Raw genomic sequence first — 25295 nt, forward strand, 5'->3', positions numbered from 1 at the left:
CGATATTCGATAACAAATCATGTTTTGATTTAATCTATAGGAAATGCCGTTGTCGAATGACCCAATGATGTATTGAAGTTACTAGTTAGTTTATCGAATATTTAATAAAAGCATTTGAAATTGTGATGACTCCAGATAAAAAATCATCTGATCTAAATGAAACATAAAATAATCTAGATGCATAGAAGGCTGTGAGAGAGTTCTACATCACGTACGTTGCCATGAATGGTATCCAACCAAATATGAACAAATGGTTACTGCGATTTCTTCATCATATCCCCCGACCAATTTTGAATTTAAATGCTGAACGCACACTAATGAGCTGCTGGTGCACAAATTCCCTCCAAGTTAAAGCCAAAGTCAACCACTGAGAAGACAAACGAAAAGCGTCAAAAAAGTTAAAGAACCTAGAGACCAGAGATACTTACGCTTCCCGGTACCGCCGAGGGGACACGATGAAGCAGCGGTCCTTGGGCGGTGGTGACGATCGGCTCGTGGGCCGTGGCTCTATAATTGATGATAAGCAAATAGGCACCGGTTCCGGTTGTGTCCGTTTCCGTCGCCACAGTGTCCCCGGGACCGGAGAAGAACGTCTTCGCCAGGATTCACCGGGAGTCGGCAGCAGCAGCAGCTTTCGAGCTCCTTCCGGTGCACGGAGCAAGCCCTGCGTTGCCTGCACCAACGGTTGTCGTTCATCGTTAGCCTCCGTCGGTTTCCCCAGCACCAGCAGAGCCTGAAAAATGGTGAATAATTTAATTCGATCACAATCGTCTTCATCGTTGACTCATTTCGGACGATCTTGAATGAGACCGATCCCGTCGCAAGATGATGTCTTGTCATGCTGTCCCCGCCTGCTACGTACACGATCTACCTTCGACAAATGAAGAAGATGCACCGGCTCACAGAGAAGCGGAGAGAGCCAGAGAGAGCGTCTGGAATGTAATATTCATTCCGGCAGCAGAAGAAGGGACCGGAAGCGAGCCGGAAAGTGGAAAATCGGTCACATTGTTCACATCATAACCGGCCGGCTTCACAGGATCGACCGGCATGTATTCCAATTAATTTCATCTTCCGCCAACCGGATGCGGATTTCGTATGGCCCGGGGGGCGGGGCCAAGGGGTCGGAAATGAAAGAACTGTTGCAATGTATAGCATCGTTGTGACGTTGTGTGCAGCATTCCACAGTGCAACGAAGCAACTCAACATACTTCAGCCCCATCCCGGCACCCGCTAGGGGCCGAAGCAGTGTTTATTGATATTGCACTTCCGTTCACAAGTTGTCACAATTTGCAGAACAACGCACAGTGCATACCGCATACCGAACCACGAACACACACACACACACACACACACACACGATGACGCACACGTCCCCTGGCTGCGTATCGTTCATTGCATGATGCATCCTCGGTGCGGAGGATAATTGAAGTGACAGTTTCTGGGAGCAGAATAAAGAACGAGGAAATCCTCGAGGCACGACACCGGCGTAAGTCCAGACATGTCACTCTCAATTTATCCTCGACCCTTCTCCCCCCCCCCCCCCCCCCCCGAAAACATCCAACGGGATAAAGTGAGCGTGCCGAGGTGGAAAGGATTCCAGGAATCCAGGCATTCCACTGCCCCACGAATCCACAAAACGGAATCCTTTCGGTACGCAGTATGTCGTTTGATTCCGAGCGCGCCAAGATCAAAGCCCGAACCAGACCAGAGCCTACAGAGCCGGACCGAAGGCACGCACGCAAAGCACTCCCAGCAGCGGCCTCCCAGCCGCAAACCCAGCAACTGGCGACGGAACAATCATTTGTCACAACGGGGCTGTGCTTTTGTGAACCATCAACCCCGGAAGTGCCTCCGGGCATTGGCGGAATGTTTACAGAGACACACTGAAGAGACAGTCGCCAGTCGTCATCAGGATGCCTTCACTTTTCCCCGGGCTTTTTTTTATCATTTCTCCTCTCCTTTCTTCCAGCCAAGGTGCCAAGGATCTGTCACGTCCAGGGCTCGGGGTGTGTGTGTGTGTGTGTGTATTGTTTGCTCAAGTGGCAGGATGCATCCTTCTTCTTCTTCTGCGTGAATTGTGTCGTACGCACTCGACACCACGTCCCTAGAACCCGCGTGTTACCTACAACATTGTTCTCCAGCCGCTCGAAGGTGGTTGCAAATTGGTCCGGTAGAATGATACTGCTCACAGTGATCCGCTGCCGCGTCGTTCCACCAGAGGCCACACCTGCCGTCATCGGTTGTCCCTTGAGCAGCGGGTCGTCATTCCAGACGACCAGCTCTTCCGGTTTCTTGCTGAAAGTTTAATCACACAAAACAATGAATATATGCTGCCGGCGGTGGTGACATTAAAATGCAGAAGCATGGAGCTCGTTTATGAGACAAGACATGAAGATGTGAAGATGAAAAATACAAGGTACCGGAACAATGGAAAGAGCCTGTCACCGGGTACGGAAATTACAAAACAGAACATATTTAATTATACATCATTCGTTATACACCGTACCGTCCCTGGAATTAAAAGCAGAAGACGTTTCGGATTCGTTAATGAATTAAACAGACCCTGCGCAAGACAACGATCCCCGTTTTAATGATTCACACAACATGGAGCTGGCGCCTCTGGTGAAACTAATCATCGATCCCATTTGATTAGCAACAGCTCACAGAAAAAGGCCTTCTCCCCCGCCCCCCAGCCCCACCCGCACCCCTTTCCCAAATAACAAAGTTTCGCTGCATTTTACCTGGGAACCCCTGGGAAATTCATTATTTTTGCATCGAAAATGGAAAACCAACAAAACCGTTCTCGAAATTTCCCGGGCACATGAAAGCGGCGCCACGCTTTGGTCAACCTAATTTCCCTATCAGTGGACCCGGTCACCGGTACGTACGTTGTTACCTAAACAAACTCAGAGACGAATCTCGTGCCTGGGCGTACCAAACGGCGTGGTTCTAACGCACCGGGCACCGCTGCGGGACGTTACTCATTTGCTGCGCTAATGTATACCTTTCATTAACACTTCAAAAGGCTCGCAGCGATATGGTGGCGATATGGGTTTTTGGGGCCACTGCGACGGTATGTTGCAATTAATTTACTTGCGAAAACCCTGATACACACCATTACCAGGCCAAGCAGCAGCAGTAGCATCAGCAGCAGTGTTGCCATTGATGAAGGCATTGAGGAGCCTCCAATAATGGGGCTTCACTGAAAGGATGTGCCCGAAATGGGCCATTTATGGAAAAGAGCCAGGTTAAAGCATGGTAGATTAGATGCCTTAAATATTTGATGAATAGCTGGTACCGTATTTCAATTCTCGCCGAGAATCCCTCTGAAAAATCTCTCGAAGCGCTTTACAAGCTCTTCTTCATCAACCATAATCAAGCTGTAGCTCGCTGCGCCGGCGGTGAATGCATGATTTACAATCATCAACGCTAATCCAACTCCGGCTGCCTGCCATCCAATAATGATGTCGATACTTTCAATTTTCTCCTCTCGATTACGCGCCCGGGAGATTCGGAGGGGGAGCTACGTCAGTATCGGAGCTTGAAACCGTAAAAAGGAGCTGATTAGAATCCTCCACACAATCCAAACATTGTGTGACAAGTCCACCCTGTAAGTCCTTGGTGAAAGCACCGTTCGAGACGCACGCTCGTCTGAGGGCTGAGGGACAAATCCGGACGGATTCAATCTTCCACTGAACCTGCAGCGCGAACACACACACACACACACACACTAACACAGGCAGCGAAGAAAAAATGATCGACAAGGATGAGCGATAAGGACTTTGCACAATCATTATTCATCTTTCGTTCTCTCTCTCTCTGCATACAGCCGGGCCAGCCTGGCCGAAGTGAACTAATGAGTGAGAATGGCACCGACCGAGAGGCACCAAGAGGACGGAACGAAGGAAATGGAACAGAAAAAACCCCTCAAGCTGGATCAGCAGCAGTGGTGGAAGCCCTCGGAAGCCTAAAATGAAGACAAAAGACGCGCTAAACGCGTACTCGAGCGGCAAGGACACCGAACGACGAACGAAAGAACGAACGAGGCCCGGTGCTTCTAATCAGAAAAAGGATTTCCATTCCCACCCGAACGGAAAACCCCCCCACCGACCGACAAAGGGAATCCAAAACAGAAACTCATTTCCTCGCCAGCGAACCACGCGAACCGGTTCTTACCGTGCTCCGGATCCTTCCTTCCTTCCTTCGTTCGTACGTTCGTTGGAAGCAAGTATATTACTTTTAATCAATCATTAGTAAAAGCAGCTTTCATTTGTCTCCGCCAGTATCTGCACCGTGAGGGAGGCAGAGGCAAAGAGACCGGCGACCGGGCGATCGGTGAGCGCACACACCATAACCTCACTTCGCGTTGCGTGTCTCTGTGGAAACATGACGATGCGATGCGACGCGACGCGGCGTGGCGGAAACATGGCCTAACCGCAGCGCTGTCTGCTACCCGCTAAAACAAACAAAACGGAGGCCGCAAAGTCAGACTGACACCGGCACCGGAAAGGGGAGGAAGGGGGAAAGGGAAGAAAAATGACGGATATAAATTTTCCTTTTAGCGACGCCAGCGACGAGAACGAGAGGACTTTCGAGACGACGCCGAAGAGCTGCAAGGGACCGAACGGACCGAATGAAAGTAAACATTGCGTTTGCCATTCCGAAGCGTGCTTTGCGGGCGCACTAGTAGAAACAAATAGTAACAAAGCAGCTGCTACTGCTGCTGCTCTCTTGACAACGGAACCTTGCCCGGTTGCTTCACCAACGACTCGCTCCGGGTCCAATTACTCGCACCCGGGGGTCATAGCCGACGACGACGACGACGACGACGACGACGACAACGACGGCTGACAGATGTGCCCCCTGTCCGGTGGTCCGTTCGGCTGGAAACGGATTCCCCCATTTGTCTCACCGTTGGATCCAACGGAACGAGAAGAACGACAACACTAGCACGGTCGCTTATCGCACGCCAGAAAGATGGTTGCTACACTGCGCTGCTACATCGGTTGCTGCTGCGGTTAGGTGCTTGATGTGCCGCTGTCACACGGAACATTTGCGATTGTGGTTACCAAGGGGACCTCGGTCCTAAGCAGCTTGGTGCGTGCAAGTAGGCCCGGTTGTGTGGATATCGGCAACAGCAACAGCAGCAGCAGCAGCAAAGCATGAAGAACGACGATCATGATGAGACGCTCATCGGTTAACGAGGCGCGCTCTCACACAGTGTTTCCGTCTCGCCGGGACGAGCTTTTGATTGATACCCTGTGCGGTGCGGTGTATTAGCCAGCCAGCCAGCGAGCTCCTGTTTGTCTTGTTTTATCGATGTTTTGCGTCGGGTTTTATGTCTCATTTATCAATTAGAAGCGTGTCTTCAGTTGGCATTAACAAGGGATTCTCATGTTATAAGAAGATCTTCAGCTTCAGTATGCAAAATAAACAAAAAAGCTTCGCAAATTTTCAGGGTTTCCATTTTCTGAAGTCTGAAGGAGCTGAAGTCATTTTCAAGTCTGGAACTGATAAAAACGTCGCAAAAACTCAAAGGCCAAGCTGCTACTCAAACTCTTGTCGCATAACGTAATAGTGTAAACAATAATGAATATTATTCAACTCGCTCGACCCATAAAAAGCTAAAGATAAAACTAAAGTACTCCATCCTGCGGGGAGCATCCTGGTCCTAAGCCCACAAGTGACTTTTATTACATCCCACCCCACGAACACCTTCCAGCAGGCGACCTCTAACATCAGCTAGCAAACAGCACCTCTCGAGTGCACCATTTCACATCTTGTTCTCTTCTCTCAGGCGGCAGGGATCTCCGCAAAAGACCCGCATGTTCTTGCGGGGGCTTCCAAACGGTAGCTCCGCGAAGTAAGAACGTAAGAAGCTCGCTGAAAGCTCGCCCCACCCCCCTCTTAACACAAACAACCCGTTCGGTGGCGCGCGAAAAGCGGAATTCCACTCGCGAAAACTCAACTTCCTCGATTACATGCTATAATTAAAAAAGTTTCAACCACTACCCACCCATTCCATCACACGGGGGTGCGCCTTGGTCGATCCAGGAAAGCAATCTTGGTAGTACTGCGCGCACTTGGTGCTCTTGACCGACCTCTCGAAGGCAAAGAACTTCTAGGAATGGAAAAGCCCGACGCGACGAGGCATTGTTCTACCTCGTTGGTACAAGGCTGCATCCGATGGTACCAGCAGCAGCAGCAGTTGTACCAGGAATTGAAATTAGATTAAAAAACCCAAGTACATGATGCGTTCATCTCGTTCGAGGGGAATACATGCTTTGTAATTCCATTTATCCGTCTTCGGTTGAATGGTACAGACGGTACATCTTCTCGCATGTTATTTGCTTACAGATCGGACCGTAGATCCGGTTCCTGGTAGGACGCAAAACAACCCGCGGCTGAGTTGTTGTTATCGCATTTTGCGTTTTATCTAATTACTCGTGCACGACATACGAAATGAGATTTTCCGTTCTCGATACACAATAAGGAAAATTCACCCGGCCAAGCACCCAAAACATCCGTCTAATCTCCGAAACACTTTCCCATCCGTCGTCCTTGTGCACCGGAGACGACGGAAATGGAAAATCCCCCCGAAATTGATGGGTACCAGACTTACCAGAAGCCAAAGATAGTAGCAGACAGGCCGAGTACCGAGCGGATGCAAACGTATGTCCATCTAATTGTTCCGTTCCGTGTCCGGCAATTGCAGCTGCCGCACTCACTGGCCCTCGGCTCGGAAAACCCCGGACCCCGGAAAACATTCAACGGGAACATAAAACATTACAAATCCAAACCGTGCTCCAACCCCCGGGTAAGGTTCAAATCACGCTTTCAATGCTACCACCGACCATTCGGTCGTCCATTACACCGAGGACAATCTTGCGAAAACCGCCGGAACGGAAACTCCAGCTTTCGTTCTCGGTCCCTCGCTCTATCTCTATCGCTCTCTCTCTCGCTCTGTGTGTTGACATCATTTTGCTACAATGTCCATTGCCGTTGTTTGGTTCGGGACGCTTTTGTTATTTCATTACTGCACTCGCAGGCATCCATTGCACACCCCGTCGTGGGCCCAGGGTGGCGGTCAACCTGTACCGGTGTCCATTTCATTATGTACGATTATGTGGTTTCGGGAGTCGCGAGAGTCCTGCCGCTGCTGCTGCTGCTGCTGCTGGCTCGGAAAGGGCTTTTCGCTACTCGCCGGAGTGTGGTGTCCGTTGCTAAGTCCCAATACTCTACCCCGGTCCCGGTACTGGTGTCGTGCCGTTTGAACGTTTTTCCGACTTTGCTCGACGACGACCCGTACGATGGTGCAATCGTAGGGTCGTGCTACTGCTGAACCAGATGGAGTAGGACCATTCTCTTCCCATATCCGGGCACACAGGACCCACAGAGGCTGCGCCGACCTCAAAAGGTAAGGAGAGTATGATCTTTCGCCTGGCACCAACCTCCGGTTATAACCGGGGTCACGGTGTCGCAAGTGTCATTTATTTAAAATTCAAATTAATGCCTTGGCCCCCGAGGATACCGAAGGCAAAGGCACACCGGGCTGGAGGCAAAAAAGGGCTTGGTGAAGATTGTTTCATTTGTCTGCATATTGAATTGTCGGTTGGGCTGCACAATGGCCACACCACATCCTTTTACCAGGTAACCTGAGATTGCGAACCTATGGTAACGCATCTCTATAGCAACGATGGGGACAGTATTGTGCATGCTATTCGCCTGCTATGCTATTCGAGGCGTCTTTTGGCTGCTGTCAATGTGAGGTACAGGAACTTTTAATAGTAAAACATCCAATCAGCGCGCATAATGAAAATCAATTTGCAAAACGAATATGTAAACTTCAAGAGGCCACCAGCAAATTTGCCTCCAACCGTTAAATCGCTGCAATCCGAGGGATAAGGTCGTCCTGTCGTTGTAATAACAGTTTAATTTTCCTGCAGCATAACTCGCCAGCAGCAGTAGCAGCAGCAGCAGCAGCAACTACCACTAGTGCACCCCGCGCGCACTACTGCGTGCTCCCTCACGGTATTCGGAAAGGAAAAAGTGGCCCACATTCCAGCCGCATTGCCATTGCCTTGACCAACCCCGACTGGCTGGTGTCTGTGTGCGTGCTGGTGCAGAACGCAGCGGAATCCTTCCGAATGGTAGCACGGTCGAGAACCCATCCTACTGCTAGTAACGAGGCAATCATACAGCAATACTAACATCCATTTACTACTCGCTCGCCGCTCGTACGAGCAGTTCTGGTGGTCCGCTTGTCACCGAACCATACCGTAGACGTGCTGCTCTTGCACTTACACACACACACACACACACACACACACACACACACACACACACACACACACACACACAAGGGATGATAGTAGCCGCAGCGGCAGCAGTAGCAGCAGGTTTCCTCATAAAATGGTACTTACTTTATAACGCAGACTGCAGTTGTTAATATTAAACTCGGATGGATTAAAGCGCCAACGCAGACGGGATGCTTCGTTTCAATTAAACCGACCCGGTACAGCCAGGGCATTACCGTCGTCCGTCGCTGCTCGCCGTTGGAAATGGAAATTTGCTGCAAGTAAAAGCGGAGGGACCCAAAGCGGGACAATATGAGTTCAAATACCATTCCGTGCTTTTTGCTGCTGCTGCTGCTGCTGCTGCTTCGGACGGTGCGCACTGGACGCTGGATTGTCCTTTTTGTGCCATCCTTTTGAAGGTATAGGCCAGCTCGGTAACTCGCCAGCTCGGCAGATCAGCCAGCAAGTGCCTCAGGGGAGGGGATATAAATTAGCATTCCATGGACAGAGTGGGCACCGGCCGCGGTGTAACGCGGTGAGAGTCAGCATAGTACCGAGCCATTTTTATTTCGTTTTTTTTGCTGTTTCGTTTCATTCTAGATATGGCTATCCTGGAGGGCACTCTGGTTGACCGCTGGTCGTCGTGCGGTAGCCCTGTGGCTTTCTCTGTGTGGAGTCTGCTTGGATTGCGCGAGGATGATCTCGAAATGGCTCCAAAAGAGCTCTCCAGTTGCTGGAAGGGATATCATCATTTGCCACGGCGAATGTGCGAGCATTCGGCGAGTGCTGGCCACAAGCATGGATTGCCGTTTTGAAAATTTGGAAATGCACTGCAAACGACCGTTTTTGTTTGTAAACATTATAGGAAAAAGATGCAGGATTGAAAAAGTGAACAAGGAAAGCATCCTTCACTAAACAAAAATCAATGAAAATGTATCTACTTCAGAAAAGAATTCTACTCAAGAAGTTAATACGATTTGTATAGGTTACTTTAAACTCGAAAAATCGAAAACATCATATTTTTCATTTACAATAATCAAATTCAACTAGTATAAAAGCCACGACATTATGACAACCAACATCAATCCCAGTTCAAAATGTGCTACTCGAAGGGTCCCTGACCATCGACACATATACGGATACTTACATCCAAACCTCCACTGGTACATTCGGAAGCAGCAGCCGGTGATCGGTCATCACGAGGCAGAGTTGAAGGTAGACCACTGCCTTCACTTGTTTCTGTCCGTCGCCCCGATATCACAACACCAGCAGTAGCAGCAGCAGCAGTAGCATCGGCTCGTAAAGATGATGATGATACCGGACCGGCAACCCCTGATGACAGGCGCTTGACGGTTGATCCAGTAGCAGGTCGGTGGGACGCTGCCACGTTCTCGAGCGTTGCCGGATCAATCGAGCGGTTAAACTTCTTCTTCCGGCAGCAGTGATCCCTGCACGAGGTATGGATTTTTCTATACAAAAAGAGAGCAAGAGAGAGAGAGAGAGAGCGAGAGAAATCAAAACTCCAAATCATATGACGAACGACAGGCGGACCACAACGTCGTGTACGCATCGTGCACATCCTGGTAAAGCATTAAAGCGCCCGGGCCTTCGAGGGGTGGGGCTACAGGCCACTGCGAGAAGCACTTCCATCATCATTAAACGCCCATAAATGGTTAATTGCAAGCATTATCTCAAACAACATTCACACAATGGCCCCCTTAGTCCTTCCCTCAGTCCCAGGACGACAAGGCGATGACGACGACGATGATGATGATGGCGGCGGCGCTATCTCCCGTATCCGACGATCCGGGCTGACACTGTCTGACAGGATGCGACAACATAAAACCCGGGGAACCGATTAATGCTGTGTTGTGGGAAGCCCGCGGTACTTCTATTTAATTATCTCCAGTGCACCACTCCGGCAGTCACCCGTATCCGATCCGTGCATGTGTGTGTGTGTGCGTCGTGACGCATATTGACACTTGACTTACGTTTTCCTTGTGGCTTCTTCTGCACTCCGCTCGAAGTAGGAGAATAGCCTCGAGCTTGAGCACCGGGAGCACCATTTACGATGGTGCTGGAATGTGCGAACAAGCTCAATTAGCAATTGTCGTGCCCCGATGGTCTGGCCTTGTACGGTTCCCTTCGGTGGATTCACCTCTTCTACACTCTCACTCACACGCTGTTTCTCTTCCCCGATACTTGGACTTGGACGTGGCGTCGCCGACGCCGTGCCTTGATTGTGCGTACGTAGCACACATGTTCTACATTATCACGATCACTTACGATGGAGAGTGCGAGAGGGAGGTGCAGAAGCAGCAGCTGTTGGATCTTCTCGTCAAACAGGGCAGGAAGGACATTCAATTTAATTTAAAATTTATCTCGCCTTCGTTAACTCTCAGTCACTATAGGACCAGCACTGGGACCATTGTAATTTGCCTGCATCTTGCCTAGCATGACCGATACACAGATTACACAACAATTAACCGTAATGGAAGGACAATGGATTCGCAGTGTAATGAGATTGTTAAGGCTTTTTGTATCAAATGAAATTGTTTCGAGAAATGCGTTTAACTGTTACCTTCTAAGTCGAACCGCATTTTCCAAGTGAAAAATATATGACAAACGCACGAAATGATTGCAATTATCTCCATAAACAGATAATGAGCACCATAATTAATACCTGACACTTGCACGAACACATTCCGGAACGTCCTGAATTTGAGCAATGTCGGTGCAAAGTGTCGATAGCCCTGTCCATAAGTTATGCTGCTGCATATACCCGTCCAATCATCATAACATCCACACTCTATTCACCCCCTCGCACGAGCAAAATGAATTCTATTGAATATGCAACGACACCGAGCCAACGAACGAACGTACGAACGCACGCTCGAACGTGCTGCACGCGAGTGCATCGATGGATCCCCTGTTCTGTCACTAAATCAGATGCAGAAGCGAACAGCATAGGTCACACCCGTGGGCCCATGAAATTGCCCAATTATATTTCAACCGAGAGCCGGAGAGATATATTCCATTTTGGCGCTTGTAAGTGCAAATCACTTTCAAATTCAGCTGCTACCCCTTCGTGACATCGATCCCGTCTGCACGTGTGTGTGTGTGTGCGCATCGAGAGGTCCACGTGTATGCGACGCATCGACTGAATGGGGCGGATTGATTTATTATTTATGAATTAATTAAATTGATATTTGAACAGCAATCTGGCGAGCGTTAGCGGTACGGAGCAGCAGCAGCAGCAGCAGCAGCATATGGCAACCATCAGTCCGTCCAGTCCAGTCGGTCATATTCCACTCAATCGTCAATCGAATGAAACGACGGCACTGGCCCAGTGCCGTTGGTATACCGTGGGCATACACGGAACGGAACGGAAGATGCAGATGATCGAATCAGTCTGATGGCAGGAATGGTTGAAAGGATTGAGGGTAACTGAAAGAGAGACAGAGAGCCGAGATGACCCGATGACGTTTTCCATCAATCCATCGCTTATCGACTTGCTCCGGACAGATCCCTTTCATCGGAATCAAAGGCTACTCAACGATGGGGGGCAGGTCACATACCACACACGGCCGCTCGCTCCCCTTGCACGCTAATGGTGATGGAGAAATGGGATTGGCTTTGAAGGACGCAGACCCGTTCACGGAATGATTGATTTCTGCATATCGCGCGCACGTGGACCGTTCCATTAGGAAGGATCTTTTCAAGGATCATCCGTTAGGAGGAGTACAGTAAGTGAAGAAGAAAAGACAACCATTTCTTCTTGTTTAAATACATAGTTTTGTAAGGACTACCGACTTCTGTGCAACTATAATCCCATTCTATGTTTATACTAATAAGGTGCCATTGGAGTGCGATGATGAAGTCAACCCTTCCTAGAACCCTTCAAGTGTTGTTACGATTAAATATTAAACCCTTCGATCCGAGCGACGAGTATGACACAACGCACTCATGTGTAGATCAATAATTACACGAAAAGCACCTTGTACCACGGAGAACAAACCACGGAACCGTGGCCACACGGCCACTACCTGTCCCTATCCCCTCAAAACTCGGACCGGATGGATGGACCTGCAACATGGTCTGCACGTGAACCGCCGGTGATTGTGAATTAAAGTGAGTGCATTAGGCACATAAGTGGCTCACCAATCTGTCCGGCTCGTTCCATCATCGAGCCTTGTTCCGGAACCGACAGGTCGACCGTCTGCCCGTCGCCGGACCGGATCCGGACCGTCATCCTTTCAAGCCTAACGTTTGCCAGCTAATCCACGATGGGTGTAGTGTGATAGGCATTTGCCCACCACCTGTTTCCATTTTTTTTCCTTGTTGCCTTGGCCACGCCTCATACCCGGAAGTGCAGCCCTACTGTGATTACGTTCCTCTGCATGGTCATGGTCGACGTTGACGTGCAGAGTGCATCAAACGGTGTACGCGTCCGACGCACCTCACACTCGACGCCGTGATGATGCTGCGGTGCTTATCGAGCGTGCAAAATTGCCAGCTAAATCCTGGGCCACGCATACACAGACGCATGTACACGCGGAACACGCAGCATGATGCATATCATCCTGTGAGTTATGCTTTTTTGATGATAATTTATGACACGACGCCAATCTTCATGCATCGCGGTGGATGAGCACCAGCGGGACAAGCCGTGGAAGGGTCGAGTGTCCGAGAGTCGAGTGTGTGTGTGTAAATATGTACCAACACCATGGAGTATGGAGAGTATACTTCAGCAGGCGAGTACCAGTGTACTTGTGGCGCTGTGTGATGTCCTTGGAGTAGCTACCAGGTCAAGAGGGATGTTTAAATTCAAAATTCATAACCGGCAACAGGAGTATCTCGATGCAGCTCGGAGGCTGACAGCTGTGTTTGGGAAAAAGAAAGAACCACGACCTACTAGATGCGTTCTTTTGACAGTTCTAAAACAGAATACCATTTTATGCAAAACAATTCTGTCAAATGCTTCGAATTTTATTTTCAGAAAAGATTCTCAAAAACTAAAAGAAAACCCTTAATTGCGGCGTGGAATTCCAAATCCGAATTGAGATTTCTTCCCTTTTAAGGATCACCACCTGGGGCATAAATTCGATATAAATACAAATACAATTTCCCCCTTCCCAGCTTATCAACAGACTCTAGACGATTAGCAGCACCGGAGCACTAATCGCTCCTTCGCTACCGAGCAAGATTTGTCTGCTGCGTCCAAGTTGCCGACGAGCAGCAGCAGCAGTAGCAGAAGCTAAATATACACTCGCACCACGGACTAATGGATAAGAAATAATAATAATCAAACACCCATTAATTCCCTGCCAGAGCAAACAGTGCAGAAGGCGTTAGGACGTGTTATCGGAACGGCTACCACCACTACGCCCAACTCCACCGCCCCACTCCACCGGCCATGTAAACGTGCACCGACGTGCACGAATGCGCGAGGATGCCTGAGACACGCCTGAGCGAAGTGCATAAATTTATGGACTTGTAAATCAACACGCGAACCCCGCGGCCAGGCGGGAGCGAACGGCTAAGCAATCAATTTATTAATTTCACAATCAAATCAGCTCAAACTGCAACCAGTCCGGCCGGCCGGGCGGCCTGGAGTGGCCCCCAGACCCTGGAAACCGGAATGCACGCATGGCACGCAATGCACGCCACCGATGACGCAATCAGGATGTCGGATGGCACGGAATGTCTTCTGCGTGCGCGTGGACGACACCGTGGTTTTCCGTTTGACTAAGTTTCTTAAGGGTGTGCTCGCTCGAACAGAAGGAACCTGGAGCCGGAGCGAATTACGGATGCCATTAATTCGGAGCTTATTTGCCGACGAAGCCACGGAATACGGTACCGAAAGGGCTCCCGACATCCATACATTAACAGCCCAATAATTTAGCATTAGACAGTGCAGTGCGATGCTCGCGCTGATACGCTCGGCTCGCAGGCAAGCGAGTGATGAAACGTTCGCCAGCAACGCCAGATCGATTTATGGGCCCGGTTCTTGCTGACCGGTCCCCAAGAAAATGGCATTTGATGTCCTCACATCGGAGCGGAGAGAGTTTTGGAATGCATTTTGCATTTTATATTCCCTGCGTCTCGTAAGGTTATTACTTGCAATTAAAATTTCATTCTTAATCATACAGGATTAGGCATAATACACGCTTGAGTGAAGAAGATGAAGGGAACATCAAACTTTGCTCCCTAAATAATTCCCTCAAGCTGGGCCTCAGATTTTACATTTATCGTTGAAGAACTATCCTGTATGGCATACCCTAGGATCTTAAAAGCAGATAGTGTGGCCTGCCACTTCAATAACCCCGGAGTCAATGGAGATTTAATATGGTTATAGTTAATGGCTTATACTGAGGCACTCGAGCTTTGGCTGCATCTACATACGAGCCAACCTAATGGATCCAGTGGCCGAGGGGCCACTTCTAGACGACCGGCTATAGCATCTTTAGCTCATGGTCCATCTTTCCGACCAACAACCGAGAAGCAGAAGGATTCGGGAACATGGAGTCCACCCTGACTCTGTCACTCTTTAGTGTTACTGTTGATGTGATGTGCACTCTTACCCCTTACCTTTTCGACTGGATCTGGTTGAGCGGTGGTGGGCTAGAGCTGGCCAACACATCCTTGCATGAGTACGTCTCACAGTCGCAGTGTTTGGTCGTCACATTGAGCGTCGATGAGTTCGCGAGGCAAGTAATTAATTCCAGCTGTGGCGGTGGCTGCATCGTAACCCAAACCAGCCCGAAGGATGATGAGAATGATGATTAAGGGTGTGATGTTCATTAGTGCATTCCCAGGCCACAGGTGCGCATCCGCACGGTCGGTCGATCGGTCATACATGAAAAGAGCAGAGAGAAAAATGAGATGAAAATTTCGTAAAAAACTCATTAAAACTGTAACAACTGTTAACATCTTCAGCATTGCGCTTCATTTCGATTCATTTCGACGATTTATCGTCGAGAGGCCAAACAAAAGGCCATTATTGGATGCATCGCCTGCACCGCAGAAACGCGGATCGACGCGGACTCCCCATTTAGTGCTTCATTAAAATGTCACCTCACACAACACAACATTTCAGCACGTGCTGTTGTGGTTGTGAGAAACAGTTGTACAGCGGCACACAATGGAAAGAAAGAGCAAAAACCCTTTCGTGTATCCAGCAGCAGCACAAAGACAGACCGGAGGAGGACGAGGACGTTAATTGAAGGACACATCGATTGCGCTGTTCCGCCACGTACACCGCCGCTGACAGACGATGGACGAACAGACGGTGCATCCGGTCCAGGCACACACACACACAAACGAACAGCGTACGATCTGATGCACCACCGATGAAGTCCAGTCCAAGTGGACAAGAGTAATGATCATCATCATCATCATGCGCGAGCATCATCCATTGTCCAGGAGTCGGTGAAACCGGCAGGAAGAGCGGATCTCACGTACTCCAACGTCCAGCAATGGCGGCGCATCGGACTTTTATAAAAATAATGAAACCTATTTCGTACCCTCCCCCCGCCCCTTTGTGGCAGCCGGCACATTCCCGGGTGCCTAACGAGCTGGAGGAGGTACATTAATAACCACGCTGATCACGAATCTATTTTCGGTGCGCCGCTCGGTGTGCAAGGTTGATTAACTCTCGGCTCTCCGGCGAGCCTCATTTATGGGCCCCATAATCCGGATGGTTCACCTCCCAGGATGCAGCGAGCCCATCGCAGCAGTTGGATGACAAATTTATCCGAACGAGGTGGAGAACTGCTGGCCGAGGATTAATCGTAAAATATTACAACTAATGTGGCCCCCGGGTTCAAGAACGTGGGCTCGTAGAAGACACACTGTGCAGGGCTGGCTGGCTGGCTGGCTAGCTGGCCGGTAAGTAGTGCCAATTACCAGTGCCTTCGAAGGTGCACCGCCATGAGGCGAGCCTTGGCTTTTTCCTTCGTTCGCTCTTCACATTGCCTTGACCACCAATCGCTTGATTATCAGTTATTAAACGGACGGAGATTAAATTCCAGAACTCCGCTGGCCGGAGGTTCGCAGGTGCACCACGTCAATACCGATCAGCACACAATCTACGGACGGACGATGATGGCTTACCTCTAATTAGCCTTTCTGTGGCAGGAAACAGGATTTGTTGTTGTTGTTGTTCAAGTTTTTGTTCACCAAAAAGGTTTGTAAACAAATTTCCCATTTTCATAGACGTGCTCTGTGATGGCGCACAGGGAGTCACAACCACACGTCATCATCAACAACGGAGCGAACGCTGAACCACCGGAGGTCCACTGACAAGGTGCACTTCAGGCACAAAGCACTAGCGGGGGGCTGGCGAGATCGAGCAGGAGGTTGTTCCATGGACAATGTGGCCTTGTCCAGACACACACACACACTTTTCGAGGTTTATTCATCGAACCTCCCCACCAGCCCATGCGAGTGAAGGCAAAATCAGCGACCAAACGTCAGATTCATTATTGTACCGCTCGCTAAAACAAACTCATGAATAAATAATTTACATTTCACCGTGGCATCGGCCACCAGGCACGCCAGCCTGCCAACCAACCTGCGTGCTTCACCTGCCACGGCTCCGGATCCGCATCAATTGCAGACGAGCGCCATGAGCGCCAGGAGTCGCGAGCGCGATTTTCAAACAATCGCTCGCCGGATCCCGCGATTTCGGGAAAATCCAACCACGCTCGAAACCGGGGAAAGCGACGCGAAAAGGACTGGCACTAGCGGGGTATGGACGGCAGCGTGGTTGGTCTCTGTGACCGTACTGTGCGTGCTGCTTGAATTAAAAATGGAAAGTGCGCTCATAATAGAATTAAGCTATATCCTACGCTTGTCAGAAACAGAGCCTCTCTCTGCTGGTTACCATGCTGGCCCGTGCTGTGACGTGCTGCGCTACAGCCAAGCGCATTTACATTGTCCTGCGTCCTCTTGTTGCGGCCGTAGCATGGGTATGTGAAATCCGGGCTTTTTTTGGGGTGTGCATTGTTTGTGAGCGCTTTTTATCCTTTACAAAAGTGCACGGGCATGCAAAGGATTTCACATCGATTTCACTAGGGATTGGGGAATTACAGCAACGAAGCAAAAAGGTGGGCAGATAAATTGCTACTAAATAGAGGATTACAGGAGCGTTTATTGCTGGTACAGGCGATTGAAATGTACAACAAGCGGCGTTATAAATGAGCAATGGTTCCATCAATTGAAAACAGTACGTTGGATTCTTATTATCAACATAACATGAAACCATTAACATACAAAAATAAGCTCTCCATGTGATCAATTAACAGTGTTGCTGAGATTAAATATATTAAAAAGTGCAAAAAGTCCTTACATTCGGCAGTGTGACTTGTAGTGACAGCGTTGTGTAAATTACGTTAACAAAATGAAATCCAATAATGATATCCAAACGAGAACCGTGATGTCCATCACGAATGTCGCTTAATTTGAAGCGAACTGTCCTCTCGGATCCCTCACCAAGGCTAATTGTTGCATTTCCCGTTGACAAAATGGTCGTAAAACGATTCAATGCTCCGTTTCCATTTCCCTTTATACCGATTAATCATTCAGAAGTCCCAGCTTTTTTTTCCAAACAACAGAAAGTGGACGTAACGAAAGCAAACCGAAAAGAGGTCCCTTTGCTGCTTCTGCCGCTATTCCTGACCGTGACTCCTGATGATTCCTGGATTTGCGAACATCCCCCTTGACGGACGGAGGACAGCGGCGAGCACACCGCGTTGTGACAGTTGTTGACGACCGAACTCGCAACATCACAGCAGCGACCATTGCGCAACCATGGTCCACCGGTAAGTTAAACAAAAACCGGTCAACGACATACCTCCGGGCGATGCAGAACCGTACGGACGGACGGACGGACGGACGGACAACAAACACGGGAGCGTCCTCCCGGTCCTCGGGAATTCTCGGAACAGTAGTAGAATCCCCGCAGTCTGGACTCTGGTGTATTGACCGGTTCCAAACAAAAGGCCTCCAACCAGAAAGGTTGCCTCCCGACTGTCTGGCACAAGTCTGGCACGCCGCTCGGACCTCAACTCGGAGGCCTAGGAGGCCGCAACACGCGTAATGGCCATTCCAGCACCGAGAAGGCTGGAAGCAGTCCAAGAAACCCTCGGCGCACGTCGAGCTGAAAGCTGAATGGAGCAGCCATTGTGGAGCCAATGTCCGAACCGGGCCACAGGCTATCAGCAGCAGCAGCCCTGGACTTGCAGCTACTGCTGCTTTTACCGCACTGTATGATTGTTATCCAGGACGATCGCCTAGAGGTGGTCGGTACCTCTCGTCCTCTTCCCACTCGACACACATACCAAGCCAAGCCTAAAAGGCCTGCCAGCTTCCCATTTCGTTGATTTATGAAAAACAAAATGGCAGTAAATAAAGCTTTGAGCCATATTGCACGGATGAAGCGGAGAGGCCATGAGCAGCAGGAGCAGCAGCAGCACCAGCGACGAGTTTGATGCGTTTTGGAGACTCCAATTCCAACAGCCTCCAAGTCGTCCAGTAAGGTCATTGTACCCTTTATGTTGTGCGACTTTAAGGCAGAGACTTTGGCCGCCGCCACCACCTGCGGCCTTAAATGCTTTTAGCTGCCTATTTGCTTTACGCGCCATATTGTTCCGTTAACGGCACATAACCTTAAATTACAACCGTTTATAACTTCGGGTTTCGGGTTGCGTTGCGGATGGAGGTGGCGTGGCCGTTTTCGGCGACGGAGCGATCGTTAATTTATTGAAATGTCCATTTATTAATCGACAGAGCCTTTCCCTTATCGCCGATTGTTTCTTCATTTTTCTCCTGTCCCGATGCTTCCGCGGCCGGAACGCGCTGGTCCTGCCGTGTGTGTGTGTGGTTCGTGATTCGCGTGGAAGCAGGAATGCAAAAAGAAATCATTCTTTTGTGCCTTTTTTTGCATTCACGGCCACCAGCACGGGACTCCGAAAAACCAAACCAGAAGAAAAAGAAGGAGAAAACCCCGTGGGGACCTTTGCCGAAACCCCGCACTTAATCATCGACCACAGGAATGTGGTGGCCTCGGTGGCCGCTGGGGCTGGCGCACAACCTGTTTGCCGGTTCCACCACGTTTCCACCACGGGGCTCTAGGGGCCATCGGCTAGGGTTGTGGCTTTTTAAAAATTAAAACCATCGCTCGCTAGCCGCTCGCACTGACCTGACCAAACGGGAGACATACACACATACGAACACCGGAGTTCTAGCCAGGTTGTGGCCGCCGCTGGAAGAGCCTTCGACTACTCCAAAGCGAAGGTTTGCAACGGCCATTCTTGCTATCGCTAAAACCATCAGGTCAAGGACATGACGAACGGAGCACAACTGGCACGTACGGAAGATGGCATTGGATGCTGGAGAGCAGACCAGAATTCGCTTCGCTTTTCGCACATATCTGGTAGACCTCGTGTGTTCGTCACACACGCACGCACATGGTTTTCCCTCCAACCGCAAAGCGTAATTAACGCCTCTTATGAGTGATCGGATGGCGAGGGGCGCTGGCCTCCCCATCGTGTGTCGTGTCCAACCGTGCAGCAACTCGCCAGCAACTGGTCTGGTCTCGCTGGACCACAGAGAAGGACTGGTCTTCTGCTCTCCTTCATCCTCCCGTATTTCGATGATTAATGAAGAAGAGCGATAAGCCGACGACTGCGGCCGACCACCGACTTCACTTAGTGGCCGAGACTAGCTTCACGGTTTTTTTTTTCTTTTACCGTAAGCGATGGGGCAAGATGGCGCTGTTGATGGTTGACCGTACTACAGGTTGAAGCGCATGAGCAGCGATTGCATCAGAGCCAGTCGGAGTGTCATCCGTTTTTGGGATCCACAGGGCAGTCCCGGTAAGGTCCGGTAAGTCTCGGGCACGTACCGAAGGTGGCCATAACTGGCTAGTACCCTCGATGCCCGATCTCATCTCGTTCTCGATCGGTTCAGGGTCAATGACAACTTGCGCAGCGCACCGTTTCCAGTGTGCGATCTTCTTGCACCACCACAGTCACACACACACACACACAGACATTCTGATGCCTCTCTGATGCTTCTCTGATGTTCTAGCACAGCGTTTGGCATGCCAGGGCAGGCAGGTACCCCCAAGGTTCATGTCATAAAACGCAAAACCGATTACGAAACTGGGATGGAGAATGCTGCAGAAAAATCAAGCGCGCTTCGGCACTCCGGGCACTCTGATGACGATGATGATGATCCGATCCGATCCGGACCGAGTGTTGGATTCGAATCGTTGGGTATTAGTTCTGCCCAACGTCACACAAGGTACGGGCCACTCCGAAGGGTTCAAGGCCCTTCTTCGTGATCGATTGACAAAAACCGCGTCCAATCGGGGCTTTAGAGGTAAGGAACCGGTAAGAACCGCAGAAACCGCACCGCACCGTACGGTTCGCTTCTCGTTTCGGACACCACACAGACCACATCCAAAAGGTCCATGGTCATCGTGCGGTTTTTGCTAATCCGGAAACGTCAGATGATGAATCAATCGGACTGTGTACACCCAAGATACTCCCAGATTATCCCAGAGTACGCTCCTGGCCCATCACCTACCTAAAGAACATCCAGGTAAGACAAATGATGGTGGCCGCTGTCACAGAAGTTCGGCCATCGGCAGTTCATCAACTCGTATTCGAATAAGCCATTGTAAAACACGAAATTAAGTGATCAGCCCTTCTCGGAGTGGATTAGCATTTTTGCTCCCGCATCTCCTCAGTCGTTCCCACATAATGACGTGGGCCTGTCTGTCCTCCAGCTCCTGTATCGACTTATCTTTGATACATCATTATATTTCAATTAAGCAATCAAACCCCATAGTCCTGTCCGACTATGGAGAGCTCCTCCATTCGCTTCTGCTTCCCCTTCACCCTTCACCCTTCAAATCCATCCCACTTGACGGTAAATTATTCCATCAAAAAAACCGGTCCAATCCTGTCAACCTGTTGTCAAATGGTGGCGTAAATTGTTCTCGACCGAAGCCGACCGGCCGGTAGCAAACCCCGTCGTAATACTCGGAGCCCAATCAATCCATTCCCCGTGCACCTCGAATGTGTTTTGACACGAGAGAGTCTCCAGCTCAAGCCAGAGACACACACACACGGCCTGCTCCGATCCGGACAGTGTACGTTGGGGCATGGAGGCGGTGAATTAAACGGTGGCATGTTTTTGTTTGTTGGTTTTTTTTTATTATCCTCCCTACTGTGAAGTTTGTTACCAAGTTCCGAGTCCGCGCCGGCACCCGAGATTGACAACTGACAAAATGACGATTTCGCGATTGACGCAAGAATGTTCGTTGGGAATCGCTCGTATGCAAATTCGTGATGACACTCGAGCGTCCATTGAAGCTTCTTTACAATGTTGCTCTTTGCCAGCGTCATGCGATGACCATCGGGGCGAATTACGACGAGGCTTTGGTGCAACCATTGAAGTCCTACACTCGATACACGCAACGGATGGGTTGGTAAATTGTCAGCCACAATAAATATCACAATGCGGAATGCGTTTTAGGCACGCTTACATACAGATATACAAACCTAAAAATGGAGGGCATAGGAGTAGAGGAAAACATGAGCAGAGAGAACGAGAGAGAGAGAGAGAGACAGGGAGAGAAGATAAAATGCAAAATTCAGCCCCGAATGAATCGAACACCGAATTGTCCTCCCAGTGGAACAATAAATTCAAAATTAAAAAAACGATCCACCAGCGGTGGTCCCACATGTGGGGCGTGTTTGTGTGTGTGTGTGTGGATTGTGTGCCAGTTCTCGTCGTCGAATCCGCGAAACACGCCGCGAAAAGCTGGAGCAGCATGTTGTTAAAAATTCTATAAATTTTCAAATTTCTTTCCCGACGCTAAGGGAATTGGAACACGCGAACGCGAACGCACAATGGAAGGACGCCGTTGTTGTGCGTATTTGTGTCCGGCTAACTGGATAAAGACTCGAGAGCTGCGGCGTATAGGATGCGTTCGTGAGCAGCAATTCTAATCAATTCGATGCCACCGGAGCCAAATACCCGTGAATTGTGAATGTGTTCCGGGGGGGGGTAGCTTCGGTTTTTCGGTTTTTCGTTTTTTTCTGGTTTTTCTGTTCGAATCCAGAGCACCGAGGGAACACCAGCTGCTGGGGCTGCTGCCAGCTGAAATTCATCAATATCCAGGCCGGCATCGAATCAAATCAATCAATTATCAAAGGATGTGTGCGTGTGTGTGTGTGATGAACGATAAAAAACCAGGCCAAGTGGACACTGGGAGGATACTCCAAAAAGGGGACGGGAGCAGCAGATTCGTTTCAGCTATTCGATATGCTAATTTTCACCGGGACGCATCCGATTTACCGTCGTTGCCCCGGGCAACCCGGGCACATCATGCCGGGACGGTCCCCAAGTGGGCGTTGAAAAAGAAACGAAAGATGAGGAACATATTAATTAAATGTCCGTTTGTGTGTGTGTGGAGGCCGAGCTTAGACTTAATTGGGTCCCTCATTCATATGCTTAGAAAAACCGGAGAATTCTAGATAAATGTTTGCCTCACCGCGCACGCGCGCCGCTTCCTCTCCATCATTAGCGTCCGGGCGATAGATCGGTTCAATCCCAAATTAAATGGCTCCAAAAATGAATTGGCGATATCCCAAAAAAAAGCGAGCGCACACACACACACACTCAAAAAAAATCGAGGCGCGTGGTGCGAATGTGATATACAAAGTTATAAAAAGCCCGCATGCGAAGCCAATCACCGAGACCGCGTGCCCGATCGCGATCTTCAGCAGCCAAGCTCCGGTGCTATTTTGAGCCGCGGGAGTTGAGGTGCTGCCCGAAACGACTTAAACGGATCGAAACCATAATGATTATGGCCGGGGGAGGGGGAGCACACACATAAACTAAAAATCAATTCCAATTCCGCCCTGTCGCCACTTGATTGGAATGGACACCGATCCACTGACGGCGCGTGTGACCGCGAACCGCGTTCTCTCTCTCTCTCTCTCTGCTCTCTTTCGACCTGAACTTGACGCTTCAATTTTGGCCGCAAACAGGTGAACGCAACATTCGGGTTTGGGGTCGATCGCGCGACACACTCACCATTTCGTTCAGCATATCGGCCAACAGGATCAACCGGAGCTTCGACAGCTTCGTCCGATAAACGTTGCGCTCCGTCCGGGCCGGCGGAGCGCCAGTGACCGGCGCAAACGGCACACCCGGCAATCGTGGCAGTAGCAGCTGATGTGCCGTTCGTCCGATCACCGGACGCTGAATGCTGCTGCTGCTGCTGCGGCCATCCATCACCAATTCGGTGGCATCAGGCACGAGAGCTGCGGCTGCTGCTGCTGCCGCTCCTACCTTTGCCACGGTGTTCGCATAAATTTGTAGCGAAACGCTTAAAATCACGACTAATCGCATTATCGTCGACCGCATTTGCATCTCATTTGCATACGCCGCGAACGCCCCGAGCACCCCAACCGGCCGACGAAACTTCTCGCGCGAACCACTTTTGTCTCCGGAGGACTCTCTTCCCTCCTTCCACACGGGTTTCTGTTCCTTTTCGCTTCACACGTCCGTGCACGCGTCCGTGCTCGCTGCTCCTTTCGCTTCGTTTGGCCCGATGATGGCCTGATGCCCCAGTTGCAGCTCAGCAGTTTTTTTTTTTTGGGGCACCGTTATTGGGCGGGATGGTATTCACCGTTATCACTGGGGTTATCCTGTACGCACTCCCGGCACTCTCACCAGCGTGGATTGATTTATCTCAGCTTTTTGGTCAATTTTTGGCGACCTGACGACCAACGCCGACAGGTTGCTGTGCGGGACGCACGCAGCACACTACAAGAAGAAGTCGGTGCGGACCTTTCTTTCTTTATCTCTCTCTCTCTTTAAGAAGTGTGTTCAGCACGCGAACGCAGCAATTTGGCCGTTTTTGGTGGGTTGAAAACACTCCAAACATACACACAGAGATACGCACACGACTAGAGACGATGCAAACAGGTCCCCTGAAAGAAAAAGGTGCCCCTCAACGCGGAAAGTGCGATCGTCACGCGCGGAAACCGTTATCACTCGGATGGAGTGCACAGAGAGAGAGAGAGAAAGAGAGCGAACGAAAGAGAGACCCAGGCGGGGGGATTTTTGGAAAGAATTTCCAATTCCAATTCACTGATCGATGCACACACACACACACACGCTGGATGGAGCGGTTCTTAATGATGCATTCTCGCGTCGCTGGTACAATGACGCCGTGACAGCGGCTGACCGGGACTTCTCGAGGTTTACGCACCGCCAAAACCACACACCATTCACTCATCCACGATCGAGGTGGAATGATTTGTTAATTAGAAGAACCGTCGGCCTCGTGCGAAGAGAAAGCCAGCAAAGCAAAACACGCCCGACAACCGCGACGCGAACCTGGACCTGGACCTGGACCTGAACGACTGACTGACTCCGCGTTGCTGCTCCACCGGTGGCTGATTCTGTTCTGGCCGGCCCGGCGAAGACGAATGTCTCAGCTCACGGCGACGGCGACGGTTCGATCTCGCATTCTCGCGGCTCACACTCACACTCGCCACTGATGACGATGATGATGATGGTGATCATCATCATCGGCAACAGCAGCAGCAGCAGTGCGATGATCTTCTTGCCGGTGTGTTCGATCGATCATCAAGCAGAAGCCAACGGAGGGCTAACGCGTGGCGCACGGAGTGTTTTGAAGGAGCGCAAAGCGAAGGCAAAAAAAAACAAAAAGAAACGGTCAGCCAGCTTACAGGCTTACCGGACAACCGGACCTGGTTGCGGTGGTGAACGCTGGAGAACGATCCACGTAATCGAATCGACCCCGTCCGCTTTTTGGGGAATGAGATTTGGATTTCGTTTAGGAAGAGAAGAGCACTTTGATGCGCTCCATGATTGACGCTTCAGTCGCAACCGTTGATTATGCTGATGGGTTGATTATGTTATTGGGGAGGCAGAGCAACAGCAGAG

General features: G+C 50.2%; 1 protein-coding gene across 1 annotated transcript in view; it reads right to left on the reverse strand.

Annotated features, from left to right (window-relative positions):
* LOC125957285 (uncharacterized) overlaps nt 1–24173 on the reverse strand; it is a 26449-nt gene extending 2276 nt beyond the window's left edge. The window contains exons 1-6 of the mRNA XM_049689885.1: nt 23412–24173; nt 14889–15037; nt 9445–9766; nt 8424–8572; nt 2127–2295; nt 429–733 (exon numbers count right to left, since the gene is read on the reverse strand). Of these exons, the coding sequence (XP_049545842.1) occupies nt 429–733; nt 2127–2295; nt 8424–8572; nt 9445–9766; nt 14889–15037; nt 23412–23750 (1433 nt within the window). The 5' untranslated portion in view covers nt 23751–24173. The remainder of the gene's footprint in view (nt 1–428; nt 734–2126; nt 2296–8423; nt 8573–9444; nt 9767–14888; nt 15038–23411) is intronic.
* Between the last annotated feature and the right edge of the window lie 1122 nt (nt 24174–25295).

The sequence above is a fragment of the Anopheles darlingi genome, chromosome 3 (assembly GCF_943734745.1).
Source record: "Anopheles darlingi chromosome 3, idAnoDarlMG_H_01, whole genome shotgun sequence".
Taxonomy (NCBI): Eukaryota; Metazoa; Arthropoda; class Insecta; order Diptera; family Culicidae; genus Anopheles; species Anopheles darlingi.